Here is a 27,353-nt window from a genome sequence, read left to right as displayed (position 1 = left end):
GGAGAAAACTCCCCTGCGGGGCCCGGGGGGAGTTTTCTCAGCTTGGCCCCCTCGCAGCGCGGAGCGCAGCGCCCGAGGGAGCCGAACCCGCCGCGCGGTTGTCGCCCGGCCCCGGGGGTGCGGGCAGAGGGGTGCCCGTCGCCGCCCTGGGGCGGTGCAGGGCGGGGGACGCCTGCGGCGCCGGAGGGGAGAGCTCGTCCCCGTCCCCGGGGTGCGGCTGGCACCGGCACCGCAGCCGCGCACCGAACCCCCCGACGGCAGCCGGGGCTCCAGCGCTCGGGGGCCGCCGTCCCGCCCGGCCGCTGCCCCCGCCGCGCCTCCCGCTCCTCCGGGGCCTCCCGGCGGCCGCGGGCAAAGTCCGTCCCAGCGCGGCCGATAAGGGCCGGGCCGGGGCGGGGGCGCGGGGGCCCGGGCGGCGGCCGGAGGAGAGGCCTGCCGGCGCTGATTTGCATAAGGTATATTGCCTAATGGTGGCGGTCATGGCTTGGTAGAGGGCGGCCCGCGCCCCGCAGCAGCCCGCCGGCCGGGGCGGAGCGGCAGGCGGCCGGAGGGAGGGCGGGAGGCGCGGGGCGAGCGGCGGGGCGCGCCGCCGGCGCCCGGGAGGATGGTGTCCCAGCTGAGCGCCCTGCAACGGGAGCTCCTGGGCGCCCTGCTCAGCTCCGGAGCCACCAAGGAAGGGCTGATCCGCGCCCTGGAGGACATGGTGCCCGCCGCCGGCTTCGGCGTCAAGCTGGAGAGCCTGCCGCTCTCCCCCGGCGGGCCGCCCGACGGCAAGGCCGCCTTCCCGCCGCTGGCCAACGGGCACGGCAAGGGCAAGCTCTCCGGCGACGAGGGCTCGGAGGACGGCGACGACTTCGACACGCCGCAGATCCTCCGGGAGCTGCAGGCGCTCAACACGGAGGAGGCCGTGGAGCAGCGGGCCGAGGTGGACAGGATGATCAGGTACCGGCGGGGACCGAGACCGGGATGGGTACGGGGCGCACCCCGCAGCGCGCCGGGGTCCGTCCGCAGGCGCTCGGTCCGACGGCAGGCGCTCGGTCCGACGGCCCCGGCCCCAAGCGCCCTGCCCGGGGGTCGTTCCCGGTGCGCCCTGCCCGGTGCTCCCTGCCCGGTGTGTCCTACCCGGTGGCGGGTCCCGGTGCGCCCTGCCAGCCCCGTGGTTAATCCCGGTGCGCCCTGCCCGGTGTGCGCTGCCCGGCGGCGGGTCCCGGTGCTCCCTGCCTGCCCCGTGGTTAGTCCCGGTGGCGGGTCCCGGTGCGCCCTGGCCCGGCGGGGCTGTGCCGCGGTCCCCGCGGTGGCGGGCAGCCGGGCGGGCTGGGGGCCCGCTGCGGAGGGGAGCGGGCAGGGAAAGGGGCCGGGGCAGCGCAGGCCGGAGCCCGCCGGCCGCGTCCTCCCGCCCCGTCGGGTGCTGCCAGCCCGCCCGTCGCGGCGGGGCCGGGGGTGCCGGGGCCGTGGAGGCTCGGACCGGCCGCCGGCTCCGTCCCTCCGCCCTCCCTCCACGCCGGGAGATAAAACATAAACTGCAGCACGTGGAGCCCGGGGTGTTATTAAATTATTTCTATAAATCATCAACAGAAAGATACACAAAGGGCCGCGATTAGGGCGAGCGGAGCGGCGGGTTATTCATTGCCGAGGTTGTAAATCGGCCGGGAGCGGGGAAAGAGGAAACCCCCAAAGGCGGCGGGCAGGGCTCCCGCCCGTCCCGGGGATGCGGCTCCGGGACCCGCTCCGAACCGAGCCCTGCCGGTCACGGCCGTGCCGCGCCGCTGGGAGCGGGGCCGCCGTCGGGGCGCGGCGGAGCATCCCCGGGCCCAGCGGGCACCGCCTGCCCCGGGCCCGTCGGCATCGGCTCCCGTCCGAACCCCGGGGCACGGGCGGGGGCAGCCGCCGCTTCTCCCGCAGCCGGGGGCGTCGGGGCTATCGAGGCTCCCCCGACAGTGCACCCGGGGCCGGTGTAAGCGGGTGGGGAGCCCCTCGGGGCCGTCCCTGCGTGCAGCAGGGGCACTTCTGTGTCCCCCCCCCCACCTTGCACTGCAGTTCTCGTACCTGTCTCGGTGCCCCAGCGGCACCCTGAGTGCGGCACTGATCCTGCCCACCGGGCTCAGCCCCTCCGTGCGTGCCTGTACCCTCTGCCAGCCCAGAGAGCCCGGGGTGAGCCCCAGCTCTTGCCCCCTGACAGCCCCGGTGCCTTGGCAGTGGTGTGCCAGGGCCCGGCAGGGGACAGGGATGCCGCCATGGTAGGTGCGGTGCGCGCAGCGCTTGGCTCCAGGCCTGCCCCGGTACCGGCAGGGCAGACGGTGCCTTTTGGGGCTGGGGCTGGGTAGCGGCACCCATGCCTGCCAAGGGGCTCAGCTGGGACACACAGGGTGTTAAAGAGGCTCTGCGCGAGGGAGAAATCATTGCAGGCCTTTGCTGGGTTCCCACCCCTCCTGCGTAGCACCGTGCCCTGCACCTCTGCGTGCTCCTGTCTGTCCCCAGTCCCCCCCTCTTGCTGGCTGCCTCCGTCCCCGGGGGTGCCTGGGGTGGCAGTGGGGGTGCAGAGGAGGCTCTGCCCCGGGATCGCTGTGCTCCCACAGGTGTTTCTGTGCAAAGTTTGCCTTTGGTGCAAACAAGAGCAGGCACATGTCCCTGAGGAGCCTTTGCAAAGAGCTCGTGTTTGCTCTAAGAGAGGCCTTTGTACTTGGAGAGGGAGCCGGGTAGGGGCGTAGGGAACCATTTATTGCAGCCACGCACTGGGGCTAAACCGCCGCTCCCCCGGCATCAGCGTCCTGACCCCAGGGCCGGCTCGAGCTCGGGCTGTTCCCGCGTCCCTGGGGGTGCTCAGCCCCGCGGCTCTTTTTGGGACCGCGGTGCAGGCTTGGCTGCCCACCCGCGGCGCGGGCGAAGGCCAGAGTTGCCCATCACAGTGCCGTGGTCCCGAGCGGTTCGCCCTGGCTGTAGCCCCTCGGCAAGCAGCGCCTTTGCTTGGGCCCGTTCATGGCGCCCAAAGGGCTTCAGCTGATGTGGGTGGGAGAGGGGCGAGTGCCGCACCGCGGGCAGGCTGGCCCTGACGCTGGCACAGCGGTTTCTCGCGGATCCCGGCCAGGGGTGTACCAGCGGCACGCAGAGCCCGGCTCCGGGGCGAGACGCCCTGTGGCTCCCTCCCTGCCCCATCCCACCCGCCGGGGCTCGCCCAGACCCTGCTCGGGCAAATAATATAACCCAGGAGCACCCAGATCCCATGGGCCTGCGGACTGCAGGAAAGCCAGCCGCCCTCGGGGACCCAGCCGGAGATGCCCCAAAGCCGCTCCGAAACGTGTGGGGAGCGGCGGGCGCAGCACACCTCCCCGCGCCAATTCCCTGTGTGCACAGGGAGATGCAGATTAGATAGATCATTTCTGTAGGGAGCCGGGTTTATAATCCATCTGTATAAATTCTTGGCATATTTCTCCGAGGATGTGGAGTGTATTTACCTGTTTTCAAGGCTGACAAAGGGGGTGAGAGGGTCTGGGAATCCCTGGGGAGAGGGACGGGCTTTGCCCCCCACCTGCGTGTGAGGCTGGGGTGGGAAATGCCTCTTTCTCGGTCTGCGTTGGTGGCCGGGCTTCGCCGGGGTTAATTTTGTGCAAGAAAAAAAACCACCTTTCCTTGATTTTGGTGAAGAAGGACCACGGAGCCAGGGCTGTAAACTGGTTTTCCAGTATTACAAAGCACTGCTGGGTTGGTTTGGGGTTTTTTTTGCATGTAAAGTCCTGGTGAAGATTGGACAATTAATGTGTTTTTTCATTTTGGTGACAGAATAAAAAAAAAAATGGGCTTGTGTTGAATCAAAAGGTTTTCCTCCCTGGCTTTTTAGGTTAACCAAAAAAAAAAAAAAAAAAAAGCCAAACAAACACTCAAACGTTTCATTTTGGGTCAAGTCCAAACATTTTGTTTAACATGAAACAAAATGTTTGGGTTTGGTTTCAGGTTGTTTAACCCTTTTGAATACGGTCAAGTTGATTTGTAAAGAAAAATCACTGCTCAGAAATTAAGAGCCAAATAATTGTTTTGAAAGCGTAAATGTGAAACATGCTGGAAATATCAAGGTAAAGCCTTTCTTAATAAAATGGAGGGAAACTCAGGGACTTTTTTCCTAATTCTCACGTATTTTCTCCCAGCCAAAATGCTGCCAAATTTTATTTAAATTCAGAAATCATGTCTGAAACCCCCGAGTCACTTGTTTGACATTTTAAAAGTGTGCTCTCTTGCACTGGCTCACGATTTAACTCTGGGAAAATGATGCCCTTGGCTTAGTTGTGAACCAAACTGCTATTAGAAATGATAATGAGCTCTGTTCCATTAACTTATTATTAATCAGTAATTAGCAGGATCAGTTAGGTGACATGAACTGCTCGTGACAAAAGTCCATGTGAGCCCCTCGGCTTGGGCACGGTGGCCGGCACGCTGGCCGGCGGGCTTTGCCCTGCTTCGCTTTCCCGTCCGGGAAGGAGCGGGCGGAGGAGAGCTGCGGTGGAAGGACATTTTCTTCACGTCCTTCTCGTTGGCTCCCACCTTCTCCTGGGGCAGCATGAAGACCTCAGAGCCCCGAAACCCCCTGTGCCGCGACTGTCCCCGTTGGCTCCTGGTGCCGACTGGCTTCCCCGCGCCGGCAGCCAGCGCCCGGCAGAGAAGTGCCCCTGCCTGCTGTCGGCACCCATGTTTGCTGTGGGGGCTGCTGAGCCAATGGCCCGGCCACACGCTGCCGTGCGTTTTGGGGACGGGAGCAGGCTTTTCTGTTTGCACCGTGCTTAACCCGATCGGGGGTCCGGGCTGTTGGGAAAACCGGAGTCGGCGTGTCCGTGTGCCCGTGCATATATACAGCTCCGCAGGTCTGCAGTGCCGTGCGACCATCGCCATATAGAGGACACCATATATACGGCGGGGTTCCCCTGCCCAGAGGATGCAGGACTGGGCACAGGGACAACGTCTCTAGGAGGGCTCCGTGCCCTCCTTCCTGGGGTCTGACAAAGCCCCCGCCGCCGTCAGCGGGCTGGCCCTGGTCGGGTACTTTTGCTTTGGATCCAACCAGCTTTGTTTTCACGCTGCATTCAGGACAAAAAGTAAGAAATCTACTTGTTGGGTTTTTTTTTTCCCCTTGACAAGTTGAAGGATCCAAAATAAGTAATGAATTGGGAAAGCAGTCGGATGGTTATTCCAAGCGCAGCGTTAGAGTATCGCATTATTTGAGTGCATGACTGTGACCAGGTTCAGGCTCCACACCGATTTTTCAGCATTAAGGCACTTCCTTTTAGTCCAGCGTCCTCCTGTAGCGCAGAGTAAATCCAGGGGTCTTGAGTACGGCGAAGGCGTGTTGGCCTGTTCCTCTGCCCTCGCGTTGTGCTTTCGTTAGAGCTAAAGAGCGCAGACAGCATTTTCATTTTTGGCTGTAATTTTGTTTGTTCCCTAGATTGGTGTCAGCTACCCCAAGGGCACCGAAGTAATGCGCATTTAGAAAAGAGTCATTTTACACCTGGATCTCGCAGGACCCAAATTCAAGCGTTTAAAAAATATTCAAGAATGACTTAAAATTATTGGGGGGGGGTGTTTGCTTTTCTGTTCAGGGGCTTGTCTGGGTTTGCGTGCTTGGTTTGACCTTCTGCATCTCAGCCTTTTGCATGTGGCCCATGTGTACACTTCGCTGTTGTGGGAGGGTGGAAATAGGGTTTCTTTTAAATGAATATTGAGATTTTTAGGTAATTACTCCTGAGGGATTGGAAGGGAGAAGATAAAGCAGCAAGCGTGGCCGGTGGTGTTCGGTGGCCGTGTGGGGGACTCCGCCAGTCCGTGGCAAGCCTGGGGGCCCGGGGCGCAGTGCGGGTACCGCACCCGGGAGCGGGGGCAGGAAAAGCATCCCCAGCACCTCCAAATTACAGGTTTCTCTTTTTTCAGAGAAATATCCATATGGGCTTCCCATATCCATACGTACGTGTGTGTTTGTGTATCCCATTGCGTGTGCGTATCTTCAAAGGGAGAAACTGCAGTGAACGTAAACCAGCAGCAGTTAATGGGTGGGCTGCATTTCTCCTTGAAGGATCTGGAGGTGCTTTACCAGCATTAATGAGACCTCGATGTGCCCCGTCAGGACACCGGGATCCTCTTCTCCTTCCCTGGGCGAACAGCCTGGCGGGCATCCCCAGGGTGGCCGTGGCACCCCGTGAGGCCCTGTCCCGCCAGCCCCTGCCTCCCTGGGGCAGGATGGGGCTGTTTGGGGGGGCCGGGATGGCGGTCGGAGAAGGACATACGCTCAAGGGATCTTGTGTCCTTCTGAAACAGGTTTCAGAATAATAATAATGGGTTTCCATCATGGGAAGAAGCAAATACCGGGCACTTTTCCCTCGCCGGGAGAGATTAACCCTTCGTTTCCCTCCCCCCCGCAGCGAGGACCCGTGGCGGGCGGCGAAGATGATCAAGGGGTACATGCAGCAGCACAACATCCCACAGCGGGAGGTGGTGGACGTCACCGGCCTCAACCAGTCGCACCTCTCCCAGCACCTCAACAAGGGCACCCCCATGAAGACGCAGAAGAGAGCCGCCCTCTACACGTGGTACGTCCGCAAGCAGCGGGAGATCCTCCGGCGTAAGTACCCGCGCCAGCACTCGCCCTTCGGGGCTGGCGGGGGGGAGAGGGGGTCCCCGCGTCCCGGTCCTGCCTGCGGGTACCTGGCACACCCGGAGCCGAGCGAGGAGCAGCCCCCTGCCCTCTTCCCTGGCAGAGCCCCCGCCAGCGCCCACCGCTCCCTGTGCCCGCTGCGGCTGCCCGGGGATCATCCCTGGCTTTGCCGCTAGACCCAGGCTGCCTAGCATCTTCCCCAAAATGTTTTTACAAGTAAAATGAATTTAAGGCACAGGAAAACTGGGCGAGAGCCCCTCTTGGTCACAGTAACACTGTGCGAGTTCCTCCAAGCCCATCCACGCAGCCGAATTTCTGCATATCGTTAGAGGTGGGAAAGCAATTAATAATTACACGCGATTAGATGCCTTTCCCACCTCTGTCCACTTTTCCTCTCTGTTTCTCGAGACTGCTCATTTTCTGCGACTACTTGCAAAAAAAGTAAAGAGAGAGAAAAGAAAAAACTGTAAATTGCTCCTGTCTGTAGCATGGTCTCAGGCAGTCCGTGCTATGTAAAATGCAGATGATTTTGACGAAGTACACAGACTATTGCTTTTGTGCACGTCTCCCACCAACCCCTGCTCCCGGGCTGGTCCCATATCGCTCGAAGCAGCCCAGTTTTTGGCTGAGGTGCAGGCTGGGGCACTGACATACCCCTTAAAAGGGCTCTGCCTCCCTCCTCCTAAAGGATGCGATATCCAGTGGACGGGAAGTGCAGAAAAGGGTTTAGCACCAAATACCATTGCTTTGAAAACACACCTTGAGACGTTAGAGCAAACAGAGCCTGCTCCAGCCTTGCCCTGCATTTCCCCCCTCGTCACAGGGGGAAAAGCCATTATAAAAAGAGGGAGAATTCCCCTGCAAAACTGAGAATAATAAAACCCTCCCATTAATCTCCCTTTACTGCCGTGGTGACAAGCGCCGGGTCTGAGGCGGGCCGCCGGGGAAGGTCACCTCTGGTGCCTGCCCGCCCTGGGCACGGGGCCGGTGTCCCACTGCGCTGGGACGGGAGCGGGAGCCAGAGTGGAGCTCTGGGCGAGCAGAGAGAGGCACCCTTTCGGGGGGCTTTGCAGTCGTCCTGCCTGGCTCCTAGCTTGCAAAAATCCTCCCGAAACAAGTGCACGCCGGCAGAGACCCAATCCATGAATATGCATGCCTTGAGCATGCCTCCCCATTAAACACCCGTCCTGGAGGGATGGTAATAACTCCCCCACCAGCGTGCAGGGCTGGCCCCTTCCCTGGGGTGGGTGGCAGGGAGGACCCGGCTTGCTCCAAAGCGTGCCGGGGCCGTGGGCTTGGGGTGCTGCGGGAGGGGACACGGGGGGGCCGCCTCCGCGCGGGATGGTGACTCTGAGCAGCGGCTATAGGCCAGCTCACGTCTGCTCCTTTCTCTTTCAGAGTTCAACCAGACAGTCCAGGGTTGTGGAAATATGACAGACAAAAGCAGTCAGGATCAGCTGCTGTTTCTCTTTCCAGAGTTCAATCAGCAGAACCAGGGGGCTGCCCAGCTCGACGACACCTGCTCTGAAACCCCCAGCAAGAAGATGCGTCGCAATCGGTTCAAGTGGGGGCCGGCCTCCCAGCAAATCTTGTACCAAGCCTACGACCGCCAAAAGAACCCCAGCAAGGAGGAGCGCGAGGCTCTGGTGGAGGAGTGCAACAGGTAAAGGCTGCCCCGCGCCGCTCGCCACCTCCTCGCCCGCCCCGCAGCCTTTCTTCCAAAAACCTCACACGATGCCGAGCTCCCGGCTCACAGCCCCGGCTGCTGGCTCATGGCATGGCTTTGCTGAGCTGCCTGGCCTCTTTTTGCCTCGTTTTCCCCATCTGGGTGACATCTGGGGCTGAGCGAGCTCCATGCCGGGGTGGGGATGCCACGGGGATGTTGCAGGGATGCCACGGGGATGTGGCAGGGATGCTGCAGCGTTACAGCAATGTCAGAGGGAGGGGGGATGGCTTTCATGGCATGGATGTAGTTGGAAAGAGCAGGCGGGCTTGTAGGAAGGGCTTAAACGCCCACAATTCGCATGTCCTCCCGAGGCCCCCTGCCTGGTGGTGCTGGCGGAGGCCCCCCCAGCAGCACCCTTGTTCCAACGTGTCCCCTTGCACGCGCAGGGCTGAGTGTCTGCAGCGAGGGGTGTCTCCCTCCAAGGCGCACGGGCTCGGCTCCAACCTGGTGACGGAGGTCCGCGTCTACAACTGGTTCGCCAACCGGCGGAAGGAGGAGGCTTTCCGCCAGAAGCTGGCCATGGACGCCTACAGCTCGGGCCAGCCCCCGCACAGCATGAACCTGCTGCTGTCCCACGGCTCCCCCCACCACAACCAGCCCAGTGCCTCGCCTCCCAGCAAAATGCCAGGTAAGCCCTCGCCGAGGGTGCTCGGGTGATGGCGTTGGAGCAGTTGCAGCGCTGGCTCCCGTTTCTGCTGGGAAAAGGGGTGCCGAGCCCTCGGGGCTGTGCATGGGTGGCCTCGGGGGAGAAGATGGTCACCCTGGTCCCTGCCGCAGCTTCGAGGGGTGGTGGTGGTGCGGAGAGGAGCAAGTGCTGTCGCTGCCGTGTTACGGCCGGGCGAGCCACCTGGCGGGGGCTGGATTTCTGCCCTGCCGAGGAGAAATCGGCATGTGCTTGGTTGGTTTAATTCACCGGAGTCCCTGTGCAGGTTGGGCTGGGCAGGGAAAGGCTGTGCCTGGCAGGGAGGGGAGGCGGGCTGCTCCGCGCCTGACGTGTCAATGCTGGGGCCTTGGGATGCAGCCCACTGGTGAACACTGGTCTTGGGATGGGGTGGGTGGGGCTGCGCACAGGCGATGCTGCAAAGCCCGTGGGAAGACATGGCAGCGTGTCCTGGCCTCGCTGCAGGGCTGGAGCTGGCCCAGGCTGGGTGCAATGGTGCTGCACCGTCCCCATGCCAGAGCGGAGGGAGGTGGATGAAGAAAGCTGCTCGGGGGTGCAGGGCTCACCCCAACCTCCACCTCTCCACACCACGGTCCGGCCCCGTTATGCAGAGTGAGGAACCGGCTGGGGAGAGCAGACCCGCCGAAAACTTCCGGGGGATTTAAGCAGCAGATAACGCTGCTGGGGAGGGGGCTGTGTGCCCAGGGAGGCTAATCAGGGCAGGCGGGGACGGCGCGGCATGGGGCGAGAGACATTGTTGGGAAAACAATCCCCATTGTCCCCCTACCTGCCCTCTGCAGCCAACACGCCAGCCCCCGGCAAGCAGGAGCGGGCACTCGGTGGCGGGGGGTCAGCGCGGGGTGGCAGGGGCTGCGCCCCAACCGCCCCACGTCCCCCCTTGGCCACGGCACCAGCACCGGCACAGCCCGGCCGGGGAGGCTTAAACCAGCCGCCTCTTGGAAATGATCCTGCCTGCCTCGTTACACACACCCAGCTCATTACAAAGGCAAATTAAAAGAAACCCGCGCGGCAGAGAGTCCCTGCGGGAAGGGCAAAGGTGCCTGGGGAGAGGAGGCTGAGAGCTGGGGACCGTGCCAGTCCATGGCTGGACACCAGTCCTCAGGCGTTAGCAAGCGAGGGCAGCCCCCAAAGTGGTACCCAGGGGATGCACCAGCCCCGGGTGGGTGCGCAGCATCCGACCCAGCTCCCAGCCGTGGGAGGGACAGGCAGCATCCAACCCACTCCCGGGTACCGCTCTCCCTGTAGGGCCGGCCGGCGGTGACCAAAATGTGACCCTGCCCCAGGAATGCCCCGCACAATGGCGGGGACAGGGAGGACGTTTGCCCTCCTGTCACCGGCTGATTGCTTACAAGGTGCCCTACAAGCACATTGTCAGCAAAATCAGCTGTTTTCAGTGTCGGCTGGCGGGCTTTACAATACCCCACCAGCATGCAGCCCCACGTTGTCATGGTGTTGTCCCCCCCCGTGCATGCTTAATTGACAATTAAGCCGGGGCTTTGAACGAACCCCGCTGCCTTTGATGTGCCCCCATCCTGCCAGCGCGCATGCAGGCACCCCGCGAGAGCCTTTGTTTTCTTCTATTAGGGGACGGCAATTACTGTAACCGCGGGCATTTATCTTGGGGCTGGAGGGCCGTTAAGCCCCAGCCTTTATTTTCCCGTTGGAGCAGTGGCCAGCAGGAGCTGGCCGCGGCTATAGGGCTGATGACAGCCCATTCGGAGGGGCTTTTGAGCAGGGCAGGAGTGATGGCTGCAGTGGCGGCGAAGGGCCCCTCCGGAGGGGTCAGGAGGGCTCGGCTGCGGGAATTTGCTGGTGGCCAGCGCTTGTATCCATCGGCCTTGCTGAGGAGGAGGAGACAGGCATGGTGAGGGCCACCGAGGGGTTTTAGGGCTGCTTTGGGGGCGATCGGGAGGGATAGAGCTCAGCCTTGACTGCTTTGGGGTCGCTTGGACCAAACTGGGTCCAGCAGGCTTGCAGCTCCCAAAACATCACTGGGTCCATCACTGCTTAAAGCTCCTTCAAGAGACGTTTGGGGACCCGCTGCCTCAGCGGGGTGCGGGGCAGTGCTGATGGGGCTGGCCCCGATGCCTGGCTGACCCCATCCGGGGCTGGCCATGCTGGGATTTGAACTGCCCTTGCACCGCGTGCGGCGGCGTCTGGAGCGCTCAATGCCTTAACAGCTTAATGACGGCGCTGGGACGCTGCCCGTGTCCTACCCCTGCGTGGCCCCATCCCCCCCGTGACGTCCCCCGGCAGGAAACGATGGGGCTGGCGGCATGGGGCAGCTGCAAAATCGCTCCCGTGCCCGCAGACAAAGAGGGATCGCCTGCTCCTCGGGACGTCAATGGGGTTTTGCGAAAGGGCGTAATGATGGCCGGGCTGGGATAAGAGCTGTAAAAGTCAAACATCCTCCCAGCCTCTTCTTGGGGACCCATCTGTCAAGCCTCGAGCCGTAGTTTTTAACTATTTGGAGGTAAATACTTAAAGCCTATCTATCTCAGAGGCTTCTTTCAGACTCTGGACTTTTCCCTTCCTATGGGGTATTATCAGCGATCTTGGTTCCCTGTTTGATTTGAAGGTCACTCGGGGCTTTATCTTGGTGCCATGCCGTAGACTCTGGCTTATGCCATTTTTATCTTCAAGAGCCCCGAAGACAATCAGCGCATTGATGAGATTAGGTGACGCACCACCCTGCTCGCCAGCCGCCCCCTGCCTCCCGCCCTGCATACAAAGGGCCGGCCGGCGCCCGTCAGACCCCGCAAAGCCCCGTCCCCGCGGCCGGGGGTCGCAGCATTGCCTCCAGCCCGTCCCGGGGGGTCCTGCACCGAAAGGTGGTCGGGGCGTGCGTCCATCCATCCATCAGTACCTGCTCTGCAAATATCAGAGTAGCAGAGCAATATCAGAGCAATCGTATACATATATATGTGTGTGTGTGTATATAGATGAATATACATTACTTATATATATTTTTAGATATCTCTATAAATGGAGATAACAAACATAAAAATAACTCAGTACCACCCCTGAGATTCTTCCTAAACCCAAAGAGCAATTTAAGTGTTTTAACTTTTTCTTAAAGAAGATCCCGTCAATAAACCCTCGGTCCAGAGGTTCTTCGGTTTATATCTGGATCCTACACGTTGTTCCCTGGGGTATGTGCTGGTTCTGACTGCGGACCCGGTGCCAGCGGTTGTAATATTTTACTGTTGGGTGCATTGTGGGGCTCTGTGGGTACAGTGCGCTGTTAGGAGCTTTTCCCGGTTTTATGGGGGGTAATTAGAACTTTATGACAGCAGCGAAATGGGAGGGTCCAGTGCCCATAAACAGGTTTATAATGGATATAAACTATGCACCTCTGTAACTTAGCAAGATTAACACTTTAGGGACAATTTGAGTGGCAGCCCAAAAATCAGAGCTGCCCTCGGCACTGCCTGGATCTGCATTTGGGAGGGTGAAACAGTCCCGTCACCGACCCGGCCGCTTCCATGATGTCAATAGGTGCAGCATCGCTGAGTCCAGCGTGACCCCAAAAACGACGCTTTGCCTTTCTTGCCTCGCTGCCGGGCTCCTGGTCCGTGCCGGCGGCTGCATCCCCGCAGGTTGGGCAGAGCCGGGACTGAGTCCCTGCCGCCGCCTGAATCATTGGTGACCAGGCGCGTAGTGTGGCCAGGTCCATTTTGGGGTTGGGCATCACCGGTGATTTGCAGGATGTTTGCGAAGCTCCGGGCAAAAGTGCAGCCTGGTGCCAGGGCAAGCAGCGGGCGCTGCTGCCGGAGGAGGTCGAGATGTGCTGCGCGATGGCGGCGGTGGCAGGGGCTCCTCATTTAAAAGTACACTGAGTTTTTTTTTTAAAAAAGTACAATTTAATCGTATCAATATGACTTAAAGCAGAGGAGAGCCAAGCTGCTTCATTGCTTTTGCCTGCCAGACACAAGACTGGCATGTACCTAGAAAATGGCACAAGCCTGCAATGAAGACAGCAAAGTTATCGATTGCTGCCCTAAAGCCCCCCATTGCTCTCCCCACCTCAAAAGCCGGGTCAGGGGAATGGGTCTGGTACCCCTGAGAAGCTGGGGGGTGCCAGGTCTGGTACCCCTGAGAAGCTGGGGGGTGCCGGAGCTGGCTGCGGGAAGCCGTGGGCGCATGGGACCCCCCACCAGCCGGGCTGTGCCCTGGGGGCCGCAGGGTCTGGGGGCTGTCACGCTGCCCGTCCCCGTTGGCTGAAACACAGGGTTAAGGCTCCGGGAGCCAGACCCCGCGGCTTGTCTGGAAACATGGGAAAGCAGTAAAACATTTCACGGGCAGTGCAGCTCGGGGGCCGCACAATAGCCGGGTCCCATAAACAGACTTTTATATTATGGCTGTAGCTCCAGTAAAAAAAAAAAAAATAAAAAGCCTTAAAGAGGGCAGGCTCCGCGGCCGGGCCCATTCCCGGTGATCCCCATCCAGGCTGCTCTCTCGGGCGGCTGCAGGGAGAGGCTGAGGCGGAATAAATCTCTTTGCACGGGGGCTGCTTCCAGCTGCGGAGGCACGGGAGAGTGGCGGGAGAACAGTCGTGTCAGGCTTCAATGGCTCCTGCTCAGAAACCCTGGACCACAGAGCCCCCCGCTCACTCCGTGAGGAAACCTTCATGTCCCGGTGCAAACTGCCGGAGCTGTCCCCATGCATTCACCGGGGCCGGCGGGATCCCGTGGCGGGTCCCATGGCGGGGGTGAGTGGTTGTGCTGCCGGGGGACACCTGACTCCCGGAGCAAGCACCCCCTGCGATGGCAGAGCGTGCCAAGGAGGGTTTGCTGGGGAGCCGGCGGCCGGGGAAGCCTAGGCACGGGTTACCTGCCCTGCGGCAGTGTGCTGCATCCCAGCGCCGTGCAAAATGGGGTCCTGCTGCTGCAACAGATAGAGCCCAAAAGCAAGAAAACGGGGGCTGGCAAGGTGGCTGGGGAGGAGTAGTGTGCACTTGGGGGCAGCCCGGGAAAAACCCTGAAGGTGGCTATTGCCCAGGTAGATGCTTTAGGCTAGGCTGGGCTGGAGCTCGCCGAGTTTGCTGGGAATGGGGAGCTTGGAGGAAAGGTACTCGCCATCATCGGGGAGCTCTGTTTATTATAGCAGTGACAATAGCAACAGCAATAAAGCCTTGTGCTAGTTTCCAATATTTATTATCTAATCTGCCCGAATCCAACCCAACTCTGAGGGCATATAAATAACAATACCTGTCCCATTCTAGGATGGGAAAAACCCAAGCCAGGATAATTGATGGCTTCCTATAAGGCTGCAGGGTAGCTGTAGCTGAAGAGCTTTTACCCTGCCCAGCAAGCGGTTTCTGGGCAGAGCCAGGTGCCCACGGGCTTTGGGGACGCAGGAGCCCCCCGCCAGCACAGCCCCTGCCTGCGCAGGAGCGGGGTCCTCGGTGGGGCTGGACAGTGGCACCGCTGCTGCCATCCCTGGAGCCCGACCTCGCGCTCCTCAGGAGAGTTAATCTTCATCAAGAGTCGGAGTTTTCAGCAGTTTTATCTAGAGAGACCAGTCACCAGACTATCTGAAAATCTCAGCATTGGTTATTGTTTCTCAAACAATAAAAGTCTTGTCCTTGGGATTACAGGGAAAAGCTTGAAAATCAGCTTTTAACATTTCATAGGTTTTTAAAGACAACTTCATAACTCTGGGTGTCTTGGCTCATGAGTTATAAGCATCCTCAGTCAGGTGTAGCATGATTTTGGGGATTAAAATGTGGGGTTTTTTTTCTTACTGAAAGCTTCACCGAACCCAAAAGAGATTGAAGATTGAGCAGAAACTCTGATTTTCTTTCCAATAGGAGCTGCCTGTGCTCCTTGTCTATCTTTAAGATCGAGCTCAGAAGAAAGGGCTTTATTTTATCTCCCCTCCCATTGTTTAACCAGCGCTGCAGGATCTCAGACCAGCAGCGGCTGAAGCACACTCTGCACGAGGCCGGGACCGCGGGGAAGAATGTGTGTGACAGTGCCCTGGTTGAGTAATGTTTACCCTGTTCATGGCAGGGACGTCCACTCGGACCGGCAAATATCCACCTGCCAGAGGACATTCTTTTATTATCAGGGATAAAAGGGGTTTGCTGGGAAATGATCAGGAACCAGACATCGTGGGGAGATTCCTATCTGTGGGACGTGTTTAACCAGCTGATGGGGAAAATTTGGAGGCGATTAAAGAGTGACTTTGTCGTGGTTTTGGTGAAGGGCGCGGGTCTGTGCTTTTGGAGCTTGTGGAAAGCTCCCGGACTCCAGTTACCATTTCTTTCCTTTTTGTTAATTCAGAGATTTTTTAGAGTAGCCCTTAGAGCATCCTTCGCCGAGCCAGCCTGCATCAGCTCTTCCCCTCAGACACCTGGGAGAAGGAGATCCCAAAATCCCAGGAGGAACATCCTTTACCTGGGCGGGTTTTGTAGCTGGGGGTGTCCATGCTGTGCCAGCACGGCTGGGAAGCTGCCGGCATCCTCCGCAGGCTGAACCCCTCCAGCTGGCGGTCATTTTGGGGAGCTGTCCCCAATGCCCCCGTGCAGTGGCCGAGGGTCATGGGCAGACGATGCTCTTGGTGGTCTCAGTTGCGAGGGTGGGCTTCACTGCCGTGGTTTTCTTTCCCAGGAGAGCTGTGGGCTGTCCGTCCGTCCACCGCTTCGATCCCAGGGCAGTTCAGTGAACCCGGCTGCGAGCACGGTGCCGGACTCCTCGTAATAAATGGCTTTTCGCCGTAGTCGTCAAGGCAGCTTTGTAAAAGACGCTTTTGTTTCCCGTGGGTTTTCCTCGGTTAATTATTTGTGATCTGTAGATGCCTTTCCATGACACATGGCTGATCATATGGTTATCAGCACAGGGCATTTTAGCCAAATTAAATATATTTATATAGAAGACCTGTGCTTGAGCCAGATTTCCCTCCTCGGCAGTGGTGGGCTGCGGTCCGATTTGGAAGTTTGCGTGTGTCTGGTCCCTCTGTCTTCCTGAAGTAATCTGTTAATCATACACTTGTCGAGAGGGAGTCGAGAGGGAAATCGGATGCAGAAGGGCCTGAGAAAAAAGTGAGAGCCGTCGCTGTTTAGAGCTGGGCAGCACTGGGCTGGCCGGCGGCCGCGAGGAGCCAGGCGAGCCTCGCAGAGGGAAGGGCTGGAGGATGCAGAGTCGCTCCCCACGGCTCAGGGCCCTCAGGCCGGTGTCCGAGAGCCGCGGGGACATCGCAGGAATTTGCATGACGGGTGCAAACTGTGCAAATTAAATCACAAGGGGTGCAGATGGGCGTGCAGGCTCTTGGCCCGGGTTGGGCTCCCACGGGAGCAGCTCTTTCTGCCCCACAGCATTGGGGCCCACGGGCAGCGTGGGGGCTGTAGCCCCAGTGGGCGCTCAGCATCCCTCACCATCAACTTCTTGCTATTATTTCGGAAGACGGGACTGGGGAGAAGCTGGGAAGTGGCACTGCAGGAAGGGGCACGTTGTCCGGTGCTGTCCCTCCCGTTTATCGTTCAAGGGTGTCATTTAGGAGCTTGCACGTCTGTTTGCATCCTCTTGCCGCGCATGCCGAGGGAGCCGGGGAGGGGTGGGGGGGTTTCCCCTTTGCAGGGCCACTTTCAGAGGGGGCTGGCATGGCCAGGGCACACTCTCCGGGGTGCCTGTGGGTGATGCCAACGCCTGGTGGTGTTTTGCAGGGGTCCGGTACAGCCAGGCGGCGAGCGGCGAGGCGGCATCCTCCGGGGCCATCAGCCACCACGGTGGCGGTGCCATGGTCACCACCAGCCAGGCGGTCCTGCAGCAGGTCTCCCCAGCCGGATTGGACCCGGGCCACAGTTTGCTCTCGCCCGACGGTAAAATGGTGAGTACACCTGGCCTATTGTGGCGGTGGCACTGATAAGATAAGAGGGCCCAGCGGGCAAAGCAAACACGCTTTCCCCGGGTTTCACACGCGGCCCGCGCCGAACAATGGGGCATTGTGGGGCTGGGGCCGCGGCGCGGGCGCGCAACCGTCCCCACCGCCCGCCTCAAAGGCGGCGCTCGGCCCCTGCGCTCCCCGGCAGGCAACGGCGTGTTTTCCGAGTGCGGCCCATAAATCTGACAGAGCCTCGCTCGGGTTTTTATTGATTGCATGCCTTGCAGATTGAATGTGCGCTGGGTGGATCACTGTTTGTTTTCTCCTGCCAATGACATGCGTATCGATAAAATGCTCATTCATTATTTTTTCCCTAAGCCCTCCCAAGTTTGGAGCTTCGCCGGGGAAGCGCTCTCCTTGCGAGCAGGGGCCTTCTTGTCCCAGGGCATCACCCAGGGCATCTAACCTGCTAGTGCCAGCTCCAGCCCCGGAGCTCCTGCCTCTCCCTGTCCCCTTCCCCACGTGCTCGGGGCTCTGCTGCAAGGGCTCCGCTGGGCAGAGCTGCAAACGCCAGCGGTGGCAGGCAGCAGAGATGGGACATCGGCATCCCTGCCGGGTGCCTGATGCCTCCCAATGCCGGGTGCTGCACGACCACTGCAAAAAAAGTGGTTGTAAATGCAGGGCTGGGCTGGGTTTCCCATGCCCGAGTGCTCGGGCTGCTCCTTTCTGTGGGTGCCTGGCTGGTGCAAAGCCCTTTGGAGGAGTGCATGAAGGAGCGGGGCGAGGAGGGGGCGCAGGGTGACGGGGAAGGACGGGATGGGACAGGAGAGCACAGCCCTTCCCCGGAGCAGGCTGCCAGAGGTTTGCGTGTGGCCGCTGCTTTTCCGGGAGGAGGTTTTTTTCTGCTGAAAGCGAAAGTCAAACATGGCACTGGGCGGCGGGGCCGAGCCCGCTCTTTCCTGGTTTTCACTTCCATTTTCGGAGGGTTGGCCCTCTTGGGCTGTCGCGTCGGTCTCCTCGCAAAGTTGGGTTGCTGCAGAGGGGCTTGGCATCCCCTCCCTCAGCTACAGCACTGTTTAATTTGCCTTTCCTTCTGCCACTCTCTGGCTCTGGCTCGTGAGGGTCTCCATGCAGCCCCTCGGGCTCGGATGCTGACCTTGCAAAGCCAAGCGTCCCCCGCCAAGCAGGGGAGATATTGCAGAGCAAAAACCCAGCCCTCCCAGCATGCTCCCTCCACCCCGAAAGCACCCATATCTCCCCAGGGGTGTGTTGAGCCTTACAACCCTGAGCCTTGAAGTCATAAAATGAGTCAGGAATAAAGGCAGCAGCAAGTAGGCACCGAGTGCCCGGGGCGGGGGTCCACGAGGACGAAGCGATGCAGAGCTTGGTGGCAGAGGCTGTCAGCACCCCCCCTGCCAGCTCTTTTTGCAGGGGCCATGTCTGAGGGGTGGGTTTGCAGGAGCACAGAGAGGGACCCTCGGACGGGGCAGAGGGAGCTCACAGTGGCCGGGCAGCACAGGAGAAGGCTGCGTGGAAATGCAGCAGATTAAACTGGGAAAAGCAACTTGTTGAAGTGCAGTAGGCGCTGGCGTGCGGCAGCAAAAGCCCTGCTGAATTATCCCCGCTGCACAGACACTGCACAGCGCCGTCAGGGACCGCTCAGGTCCTCAGCAGCATGCAGCTCTGCCAGCTTATCTCTGATCTTTAAGCAGGGCTAGCTAGTGCTTGCAAGTGATTTAATAAAAATATGCTGTAGGCTGTGGTTTCTAGTAAGTAAACATGTGCCTTTAATACCCCACATGAAACCAAAAGCTGCCAAGGAAGTTGCTGCATCTGAAGGCAATCGATTTTTTCAGGGAGGAGCGTTACTGAGGCTGCAGAAAGCTTTGGTGGTTCACCCTTTCATGCTCCAGTGTTGCCCTTAGCCGTGGTAGTGCCAGAGGGTCTCCCCCGAGGGTCCAGTGTCTGGAGGGTCTTCTCCAGTCATGCAATCTCCAGAGGTGATTTTGGGTGCAATGCTTTGGGTCTAAACCCCCCGCGAAAGGAGCCCAGGCTGCAGGTGAGCGGCGTGCGCTCGCCGTGAACTGTTTGACTTGTGCAGCTGAGTGTGGTGTAACCTGGCCTTGAAGAGACTTTGAAAGTGGAAAATACCGGATCAGGAAATATGAGTCACTCCCGGGCTTTGGAATTTATTGATGGATTTGTTTCAGTTGCAGCAGGGCTATCTCCAACTCACATGTGCGAAATAAACAAGGTGCTGGGACTGGTGTCCAGAAATGTCACACAAAGAGCCGCAAGGTTGGCTCTGAATCTGGATCGAGGTTGCTCAGTGCAAGAGGTCTAATGAGAGGGATTAGGAGAATGTGCAGCAATTAAAGAAATAAGGCACTTAACCCCATGTTTGTCCTGTGGACCAGCTCCAGTCCTCTCAGCATGCTCCAAGTGCCTTTGTGTGTCTGATCCCTAAACACTGACCTGAAATCCCGGGAACTGGCTCTGGCTGAGTGCACCTGGCCCATCTCACCAGTATCCTGCCCATCTGCAAAAGTGGTGACTAAGATCATCACCATGAGGCCCTTTTTATCTGCTTTCTGTCTTTTTTTTTACTCCCCGAGTTTGTATTTCCCACTTTCCTCTACAACCGTGGTGGTTAGAGGTTAATGAGTGTTGAGAGTCCTCAGCTGTCCCCGACAGCAGGAGCTTGGACTTGGGGGGCAAAATGGCAAAGGCTCGGGATGTGCCGTGTCCCGATGCCGTGCTCCGGTGGAGCTGGAAGCCAGTGCCAGCAAAGTCCTTCCCCGCTGCTGCTTCGCTATTTATTAACACGAGGTTCAGGCATCCCAGCCAGGGTCTGCAGCCCCGGGGTGGTGGGAGCTGTGTGTGCTGAACTGAAGGTGCCCCAGTGAGGCTGCAGCCCACTCGCCTCTTGGGAGGGGGCTTTGCTGACCCCCCCTCCCCAGTCTCCCTGCTGAAGCAGGCAGGCAGCAGTGGAGGGGGCCGGGAGCAGCCCCCTTGGCTGTGCCTCTGATGATGGCTGTCCTGCCTTGCTCCTTGGCAGATCTCCGTTTCGGGGGGCGGGCTGCCCCCGGTGAGCACCCTGACCAACATCCACAGCTTGTCACACCACAACCCACAGCAGTCCCAGAACCTCATCATGACGCCGCTCTCAGGAGTCATGGCCATCGCACAGAGTAAGCACGCGCCCCGAGCTCCCCTCCGCGCCCCGCGTGGACCCCCCTGCTCCTACGACGGGGAGGAGGACACCCTGCCCGCTCGCGCCGGCGCTGACGTCCCTGTTCTGCTCTCTCCCTCCTCCCAGGTCTGAACACCTCGCAGGCGCAGAGCGTACCTGTTATCAACAGCGTTGCCGGCAGCTTGGCAGCTCTACAGCCGGTCCAGTTCTCCCAGCAGCTCCACAGCCCGCACCAGCAGCCGCTGATGCAGCAGTCACCCAGCCATATGACGCAGCAGCCTTTTATGGCCACCGTGACTCAGCTGCAGAACTCGCACAGTAAGGGTCCGGGCGGTAGCTGCCAAGGGAAGGGCCCAAAAAATGAGTTCAGATGGAAAATAAGCTTGTGCTCTCTTCCTGCTCTCCCCTGCCCAAGCTTGCGCCCTTGGCTGCCGCCTCTCTCCTGCGGGTACCAGCTGGCGCGGGGCTGCGAGCGGGATGCATGGCGGTGTGGGGTGGCCACATCCTGCCTCATCCTCTCCTTCCTCCGTGCCACCCGCCGTGCCGCATCTCCCGTACCGCTCCACTGCTGCCCTGTGGGTGGGATGCAGCCCCCAGCAGTGTTTTGTACGAACTTTATTTTTCCTTCTGTGTTCTTACTGCTAAAACACATGCTTTGCCAAAGGAGGTGGCTGAGCCTGTTGCGATCCCTGCAAAGCAAACGCTCCCCCGCTGTGCCCCGAAGGGATCTGGCTTCACCCCTCGGGCTCGTCCATCATCCCGGCCCCATCCCTGCTCCAGCACCGGGCTCTGCAGAGCTACCAGTGTCTGGTCCAGCCACCGCCCTTCGGTCCCCACTGATTTCCCTGGGCGAGCTGGTAGCTGAGAAAGTGGTGGCTTAGAGGCAGGTGGTGGTTTCTTTCCGTGGCTTGTTTTATCTCTTTCGTGTCTCCGTTACGGTCGTTCCCACCCAGCACCGCTGTGACCTGCCATAACGCAGCACTCGGCTGCTCTGCCCCGGCGCGAGGGCTGTGGGTGGCTTTTCCGTGACGGCTGCTTGTCTCCCTCCTCTCCGCAGTGTATGCACACAAACAGGAGCCTCCCCAGTATTCCCACACCTCCCGCTTCCCCTCGGCGATGGTGGTGACGGATACCAGCAGCATCAGCACGCTGACCAATATGTCTTCCAGTAAGCAGGTAATGGCCAGGCAGACGTGGCCGAGGGTGTGCAGGGGTGGGCGTGCGGGGGTGGAGCGGGGCTGTTTCTCCCCTGGAGATGGGGCTGGAGGAGGGTGTAGCAGAGACCCCGTCCTGCTGCCTGTGCTGGACCTGCGTGTGGGCAGCTGAGGACGAGCCTCAGGGTGCTGAGAACCCCGTCCCAGCCCCTTCACGGACACCGAAAAACCTGCTTGCAGATGACAAGCGTGGTGGGGATTTGGGTGATGGTCTGGCTGTGCTGGATGAAGACTTGTCTGACGCCTGGTGGTACCAGCCAGGCCATGCTCATCCCTGGGACAACTTCACCGGGATGGGAGCATCCTACTGGGGTTCAGATTGGGCTGAGAAGGTCAGGACTAAGCAGGCTCTGCTGCCTTTGTGTCCAGGGTAAATCGGCCCTCGTTGGAGTCGAGCGGAGGAGCTGGGCTCCGATGCACCCCCACTTCCCCCAGCCTGTAAACCTTTATCATCTGCCTGGTGCTGGCGCAGGTGTAAGGCAGGACTTATCCTGGTTCAAATCAGGTGTGCGAGGACTTACTCAGACAATAGTCGCTTTCTAAAAGTCAGCTCTGGGGACTGTGGGAAATATGTGGCCCTTATTGATTGCTAGATAAATAAGAGAGAGCCTTGAACTTGCATTCAGATAAACTTTCTTACTGAGGTTTGACAGGGGAGAGGAAAAAAATGTCTGCAATGACCATAGAGTAAATATGGTGTGGGACTGCTGTGAGACACCCCCCCTGGATGCCCGGCGGGGGGCAAAGGAAGGGGCTAGGGCTGCAAAGGGGAGAAGCTGGGAGAGGGGCTGCCCGGGGGTTTTGGGGTGCCCGGGAAGGGGTGATGAATGCCACCGCCCCCGGCTCGGGTCGGGCTCCCGTGCTTTGTAGTGCTCGGGGTGACCGTTTATCTGCGCCCGCGCATCTCGGTCCGGGAGGCGGTCAGGCACGGCCGCGCTCCTCAGGAGCACCATTTCCTCCGCGCGGCTTTATCAGCCCATCTGGTGTGCGCTCAGCCCGAACTCCCCCTGATTAATTGTGCTCTCCCGCCACGGGCTGCCTTTGATGCCGGGCTGGCCGAAAGGAGCCCTGGGCACACAGGAAATCTCCCTGGCAGGGAGATAGCGCCCAGTCATCCCCGCTGCCCGGCCGGGCGCTGCGATCAGCCTACCTTGACGCAGCCCTGCCCGGGGTGGTGGGGGCTCCCTCGGTTTTTCTCCCTCCATTACGCTTTTGCAGTTTAATTAAAGCAGGAGGAGGCCTCGCGGCTCAGGAGGGGGGAGATGGGGCCGGGCCCCCGCGGCTGCTGCGGCGAACGGGTGCAAAATGCCGAAGGGGCACGCACCCACCCCGTTAGCCCCCCATACATGACAGACAAGCACGGGTTGGTCCTGCAAGCTCCGGGGGCAGGATCTGGCCCCTGTCCCCCTGCACAGGGCCGGAGCAGGCGCTGGGGTTGTGTGTCCCCCCCCGGCACAGCCTCCCAGCCCCTGGGTTCTCTTTTCCTACCAACCATTTGACGTTCAAGCTAAAGCTGGAAAAATTTATCCTTGAACATTGGGGTTTTTCTCAGTGGTCACCCATTTCGGCAACTGAAGTGCTGCAGAGGCAGCACGGGGGCCCGGTAAATGCTGCTCACCCCCCAGATGGCTCAAATACCTAAATATTTTGGTGATATGGGCTTCTGTTGCTGACTGGGGCTAACAGGGGCTGTCCCTTGGCTCTTCCACACTTTGCCTTGGCATAAGGCAAGCACGGCTGGGCACGAGGATGCCCGGCAGCGACAGGCTCCTCCAAGGTGGCCAGAAAAGGCAGGAGGGTCACTTGGATTCCCAGGGGAGTTGCAGTTTTCGGAGCGCAGTTTGCTGGGCGAGGGCTGGGGGCTGCTGGTGGGAGTGCACAGGTAAACCCAGGGGGTGCACAGCCCACACGAAACCCCAAATCTGGGGGGCTGCGCTGCTGCTCCCTGAGCAACCCCCTCTTTGCAAGAGGAGAGGCATCCTTGTGCAAAGCAAAGCTGCCACCATTCCCCGGCGGCTCTTCTGCACCCCACAGCCCCTGCGCCAGCCCCTGCAAACCCGCTCCGTGGCAGAGCCCGGCTGCTCCCGGTCCTGCCGGCGGGGATGGAGGCTGGAGGGATGTCCCCGGTCCCCCCTCAGGTGTCCCCTCGCAGCCCGATGCTGCAGATCGCTTATCAGATGATGCTGTTTAGACCTGGAAGGGGCAAATACCTCCTGGTTCCTTTGACAACGCTTGAGGCCAAGCCACCATTTTTATTACGTTAGCAAACACCTGATAGCCGTGGCCCGTCCCTAATGACATGTCACGGGAGGCTCCTGGCGTCTCCTTATCTCCACGTTACGATGTTTGCTGTGCGCTCCAGCCCACAAGGTCACCCGCAGCTCCCGCCCCCCCACCCCACCGGTGACTGGGGGGACCCCAGGTGGGGCACCCACCCGAAGGGATGGAGAAGGGGCCTCTGCGGTGGGACTGATGCGGCAGCGGGGGCTGCTCAGCTCCCTCCCCGGAGGTGACAGCAACGCCGGAGGACAGCGATGAGCATGGTTGCTGGCCCCACTCCCACCCGCGCGCAAGCTCCTCATGCCTGGCTGCTCTTCACAGCGCTGCTGAGCTGCGTGGCACAATCTCTGCAACAGCCTGGGCACAAACAGGCCCTTTTTTTATTATTATTATTTTTGGGAGGGGGTGGCAATATCTGGCTCAGAAAATATTTTCCCACTGCCTCCCCCTCGGGGGTGCTGGGGAGGGCTCGGGGCCAAACAGGGCTTGTGCGGCACCACCAAGGTCCCGGGGTGGTGTGGGAGGTGATGCCTCCAAATGCTTTGCAGTGCCCCCAGAGAGCCCCCCACGGTGCTGCCTTCACCTCCTGCCTGCCTGCCGGTCACTGTGCTTGTTCTCTCCCTCCCCAGTGTCCCCTGCAAGCCTGGTGATGCTCCACACCTCGCTGCTTTTGCACATAGCAACGGGATCTTATTTTCCACAACATCCCGCCGGTGACCCGCGCGCCGAGCCCGGGGAGTCGCCAGAGCGAAGCCCAGCGCCGCAGCAAGGAGCCCATCAACCCGAAACGGAGCCGGAGGCTCGAGACTCCCCGCGGCCCTTCCGCGCCCTGCTGGGGACAAGCTCGGATTTGCGGGGTGCCCACCCGGGACCGTGCCTCTCCTTCCCTCCGTGCAGTATTTCCAAGACGTGTCTTGGGGATTTTTTTTCTTAAGTATTTGCCTTCCAAGAGGCCGTTGGCTCTCCCGAGGAACTAGGAACAAGCTGTACTGGGAACTGGCAGAAGGGGAAGATGGATAATATTTAAGTTATACTCCTCCACCCGACGGACTGAGAGGGACTTGGGTCTGTTACTTGGTGTTTGGAAGGAGGAATTGCATGTGCTGTTGAACTGAGCCAATTAAACTGTAAATATAGGTACAGTCTGCTCCATCCTCGCCCTTCCCTCCTCCTATACATAGAGATTTATATAAAAGAAGTAAATTTTGTCCAATGGTTGTAAACTACTGTAATCAAGTGCAATTCCCCCATCTGTATATATTGTTCCCGAATCTCTTCTCTTTCTCCCTTTTTTTTTTTTTTTTTTTTTGGTAAAGGTCAGAGCTGAGCATGGTTTTGGTTTTGTATTTCTCTTCTTCATTTAAATGAGTTAATTTACGAGGAAAGAGCTGGGCCTATGCAAGGACACCGGTCTGGCAGCACTGGTCTCTGCTCTGCGAGAGGACAGCCACACGCGTGTCCTCTGCACGGTGACATCCCACATGAAGAAAGGGCACAGGACGAGCTCAGCGGAGCCCCGGCAGGACCTGGACGATCCGTGTGGGGACAACTGCCGCTACAGAGATCTCAAGGGACTCTTCTGCTTTTGGGGACTCTGAGATGGACTGTTGTGGGGTGGGGAAGCACTCGGCAGCCCGGTCAACACATCCAGACCACTGGGAAGCGTTCGTCGGCGGCAGTTTTCAGGTGAGCCTGCAGCGTTTGCTGCTACAGAGGTGAATGAGGCTGCAAGAAATTCTGGTGGGATCTTCCTCAAATGGAGTTCAGAGACTGTCTCCCCCTTCTCCCCTCCTTGGGGCGTGGAAGGGACTGGGTGCCCAGTTACTGCCTCGTCTCCTGCCCAGTAAATGGCCAGTACAGGTGGCTTATTTTTCGCCGTTAGCAGGTTGATGATGAGCCTTGTTGGCTCCACCCTTATCAATAAACACGGTGCTCTCGTCCTCATGGTGTCACCTCTGAGCTGCAGCTGGACAGACGGGCGCTGGGCTGTGATGTGAACACGCCGGTCCACGGTCCCCGCCGGCTGCCTGCCTTGTCTCGCCTGGCAGCGGCTCTTGGAGGAAAAGCTTCGCAGCAAGATCTCCAGCTTGTGAATGAGCCCGCCTCCGCGGTGAGGGCACATCCCAGCTGGGCACCCACTGAGAACATGGGGCTCCACACCCTCCAGAGCCCTGAAGGGGTTTAGGTGCCCAAGTCCTACCTCCCAAAGCTGTGGAAGCTGTAAAAGGCATCGTCTCCCCTCCCATGAGACACAAGCTCCTCCATACCTGCTCCCCTTCGGAAAAGGGTCTCATGCTCCTCAGTTGTGTACATTTTTTCTTAAACTTTGCAGCGTGCACCAACTGCTGAGAGTGATTTAGAGAGGTGGAGAGCAGTAGAGGTGCCCGTGGACGGATGACCACTGCTAAAATGAAAAACACTGGATGCTTTCTTTGGGGCAAGAAAGGCCCTTTTGCTCTGTGTTCGTACAATGTCTAGCGCAGCGGGACCCTAACCCTTGCTGGGACTAATAGGAGTTGCCCTACGGTGAGTAAGTCATCACGAATTGGAGACCAATATTCAGAATGACATTTAATTTAATGTATACCATAATTAAATACCATTTCTTCTGACTCATTGGTGCCGTGTGGTCTGTAAATTTCCCAGTCATCATCTGCTGTGGTTTGGCAGACATCGGTCCGGCAGGCAGCGGCAGGCAGGGACGCAGGCTGGCAGCAGTGACATGTCCCTCCTGCTGTCCCTTGCAATGCTGATCTAGGTTTCTACCTGCCTGAAGGTGGTGAGTCAAGTATTTCATATGAAGCCCCAGGTATCAGCCAAAAATAGCAAGAGGCTCTAGGAGGTTGGGAGACCCGTGTCCGCACCTTCCTAATGATGCACTAATGATGTTGCCCTTAGTCCAGCACAGTTTATTCCTCATCCTCTGCTAACTTTAGCAGCCGAGTGTTAAGCAAACCAATTAGGAGCTGAGTGCCAGACAAAGCCAAACCCCATCCATTTTGGATACTGAGCCCATGGGTCAGTAAAGCACAAGGGGGAGGCGGGAGGGTGTGCTGTGGTCGCTGTAAAGCTTCTGAAGACCTTTGATTGTGAAGAGCTGACATAGCTGCGTGACTCAGAGCACATCAATAGGAAAGGGTGGACCTTCTGAAGCAGCAGTGCAGGGCTTTGGTCTTAATCACCTTCAAAAATGCCTGGTTTTGGTTTGGAACCCTTTTTTTTTTTCCATAAGTTAGGTGTGGGCTGCTGTGGGAAAGGCTTCCAGAGCAGCAATCTGGTGCTCACCTTTGTAGCCGGAGCAGGACACCCTGATAAAAACCTTCCCACGGAGTTTCTTTGTTTCTGTGATTTTTAGCTACCCCAGACAAAAACTGGAAGCGCAAAGCTGGAAGAGGACGGGAGGCATGAAGACTTCTTGGTCCCTTTCGTGCAGACTCGGAAGTGATGCCCTCTTTTAGCAAAATTTGGAGAGAAAAGATGCAGGTTTTAATCTGAGATCCCCTTTGCACCTCCCTGCTCAGCAAGTCCTTTTCAACACACCGAGTGCCAGGCTGAGCCCTTTTCAAATTCTGCTCCTAAATATTGCGTTCCCACCGGTCAGGGTGGAAATGACTTGCATTATTCTACTTATGCCAGCTGTGTTTTGCTCCATGAGTGGCTAAGCTTTCCCCAGCTGATGCATACCCAGCACCGAGTCAAATTGGTCCTGCAGGGGCACAGGCAATCCAGTGGGAAGGAGCAGGGAGAAAGAGGCACTATATAACCTGCTGCATCTGAGCCGATGCTCCAAGGGGAGCAGTAAC

At 59.1% G+C, this 27,353-nt stretch overlaps 1 protein-coding gene across 2 annotated transcripts; it reads left to right on the top strand.

Moving 5' to 3' along the window:
• Positions 1–577: 577 nt before the first annotated feature.
• On the top strand, positions 578–26,160 carry HNF1B (HNF1 homeobox B). 2 transcript variants are annotated; one of them, XM_076354621.1, is made up of 9 exons: positions 578–942; positions 6,399–6,598; positions 8,108–8,294; positions 8,744–8,985; positions 16,706–16,869; positions 19,922–20,054; positions 20,183–20,374; positions 21,114–21,232; positions 24,180–26,160. In XM_076354621.1, the coding sequence occupies exons 1-9, from the start codon at positions 605–607 to the stop codon at positions 24,198–24,200; spliced, it is 1,596 nt and encodes a 531-aa protein (XP_076210736.1). In that variant the 5' UTR covers positions 578–604; the 3' UTR covers positions 24,201–26,160. The 2 variants fall into 2 exon arrangements, with proteins under 2 accessions (XP_076210736.1, XP_076210735.1); XM_076354620.1 differs by having other exon boundaries at positions 8,030–8,294.
• The last annotated feature ends 1,193 nt before the right edge of the window (positions 26,161–27,353 follow it).

Source organism: Aptenodytes patagonicus, chromosome 17 (assembly GCF_965638725.1).
Source record: "Aptenodytes patagonicus chromosome 17, bAptPat1.pri.cur, whole genome shotgun sequence".
Taxonomy (NCBI): Eukaryota; Metazoa; Chordata; class Aves; order Sphenisciformes; family Spheniscidae; genus Aptenodytes; species Aptenodytes patagonicus.
Note: the sequence above shows the minus strand (reverse complement) of the source record. Positions and strands in the feature narration are given on the sequence as shown.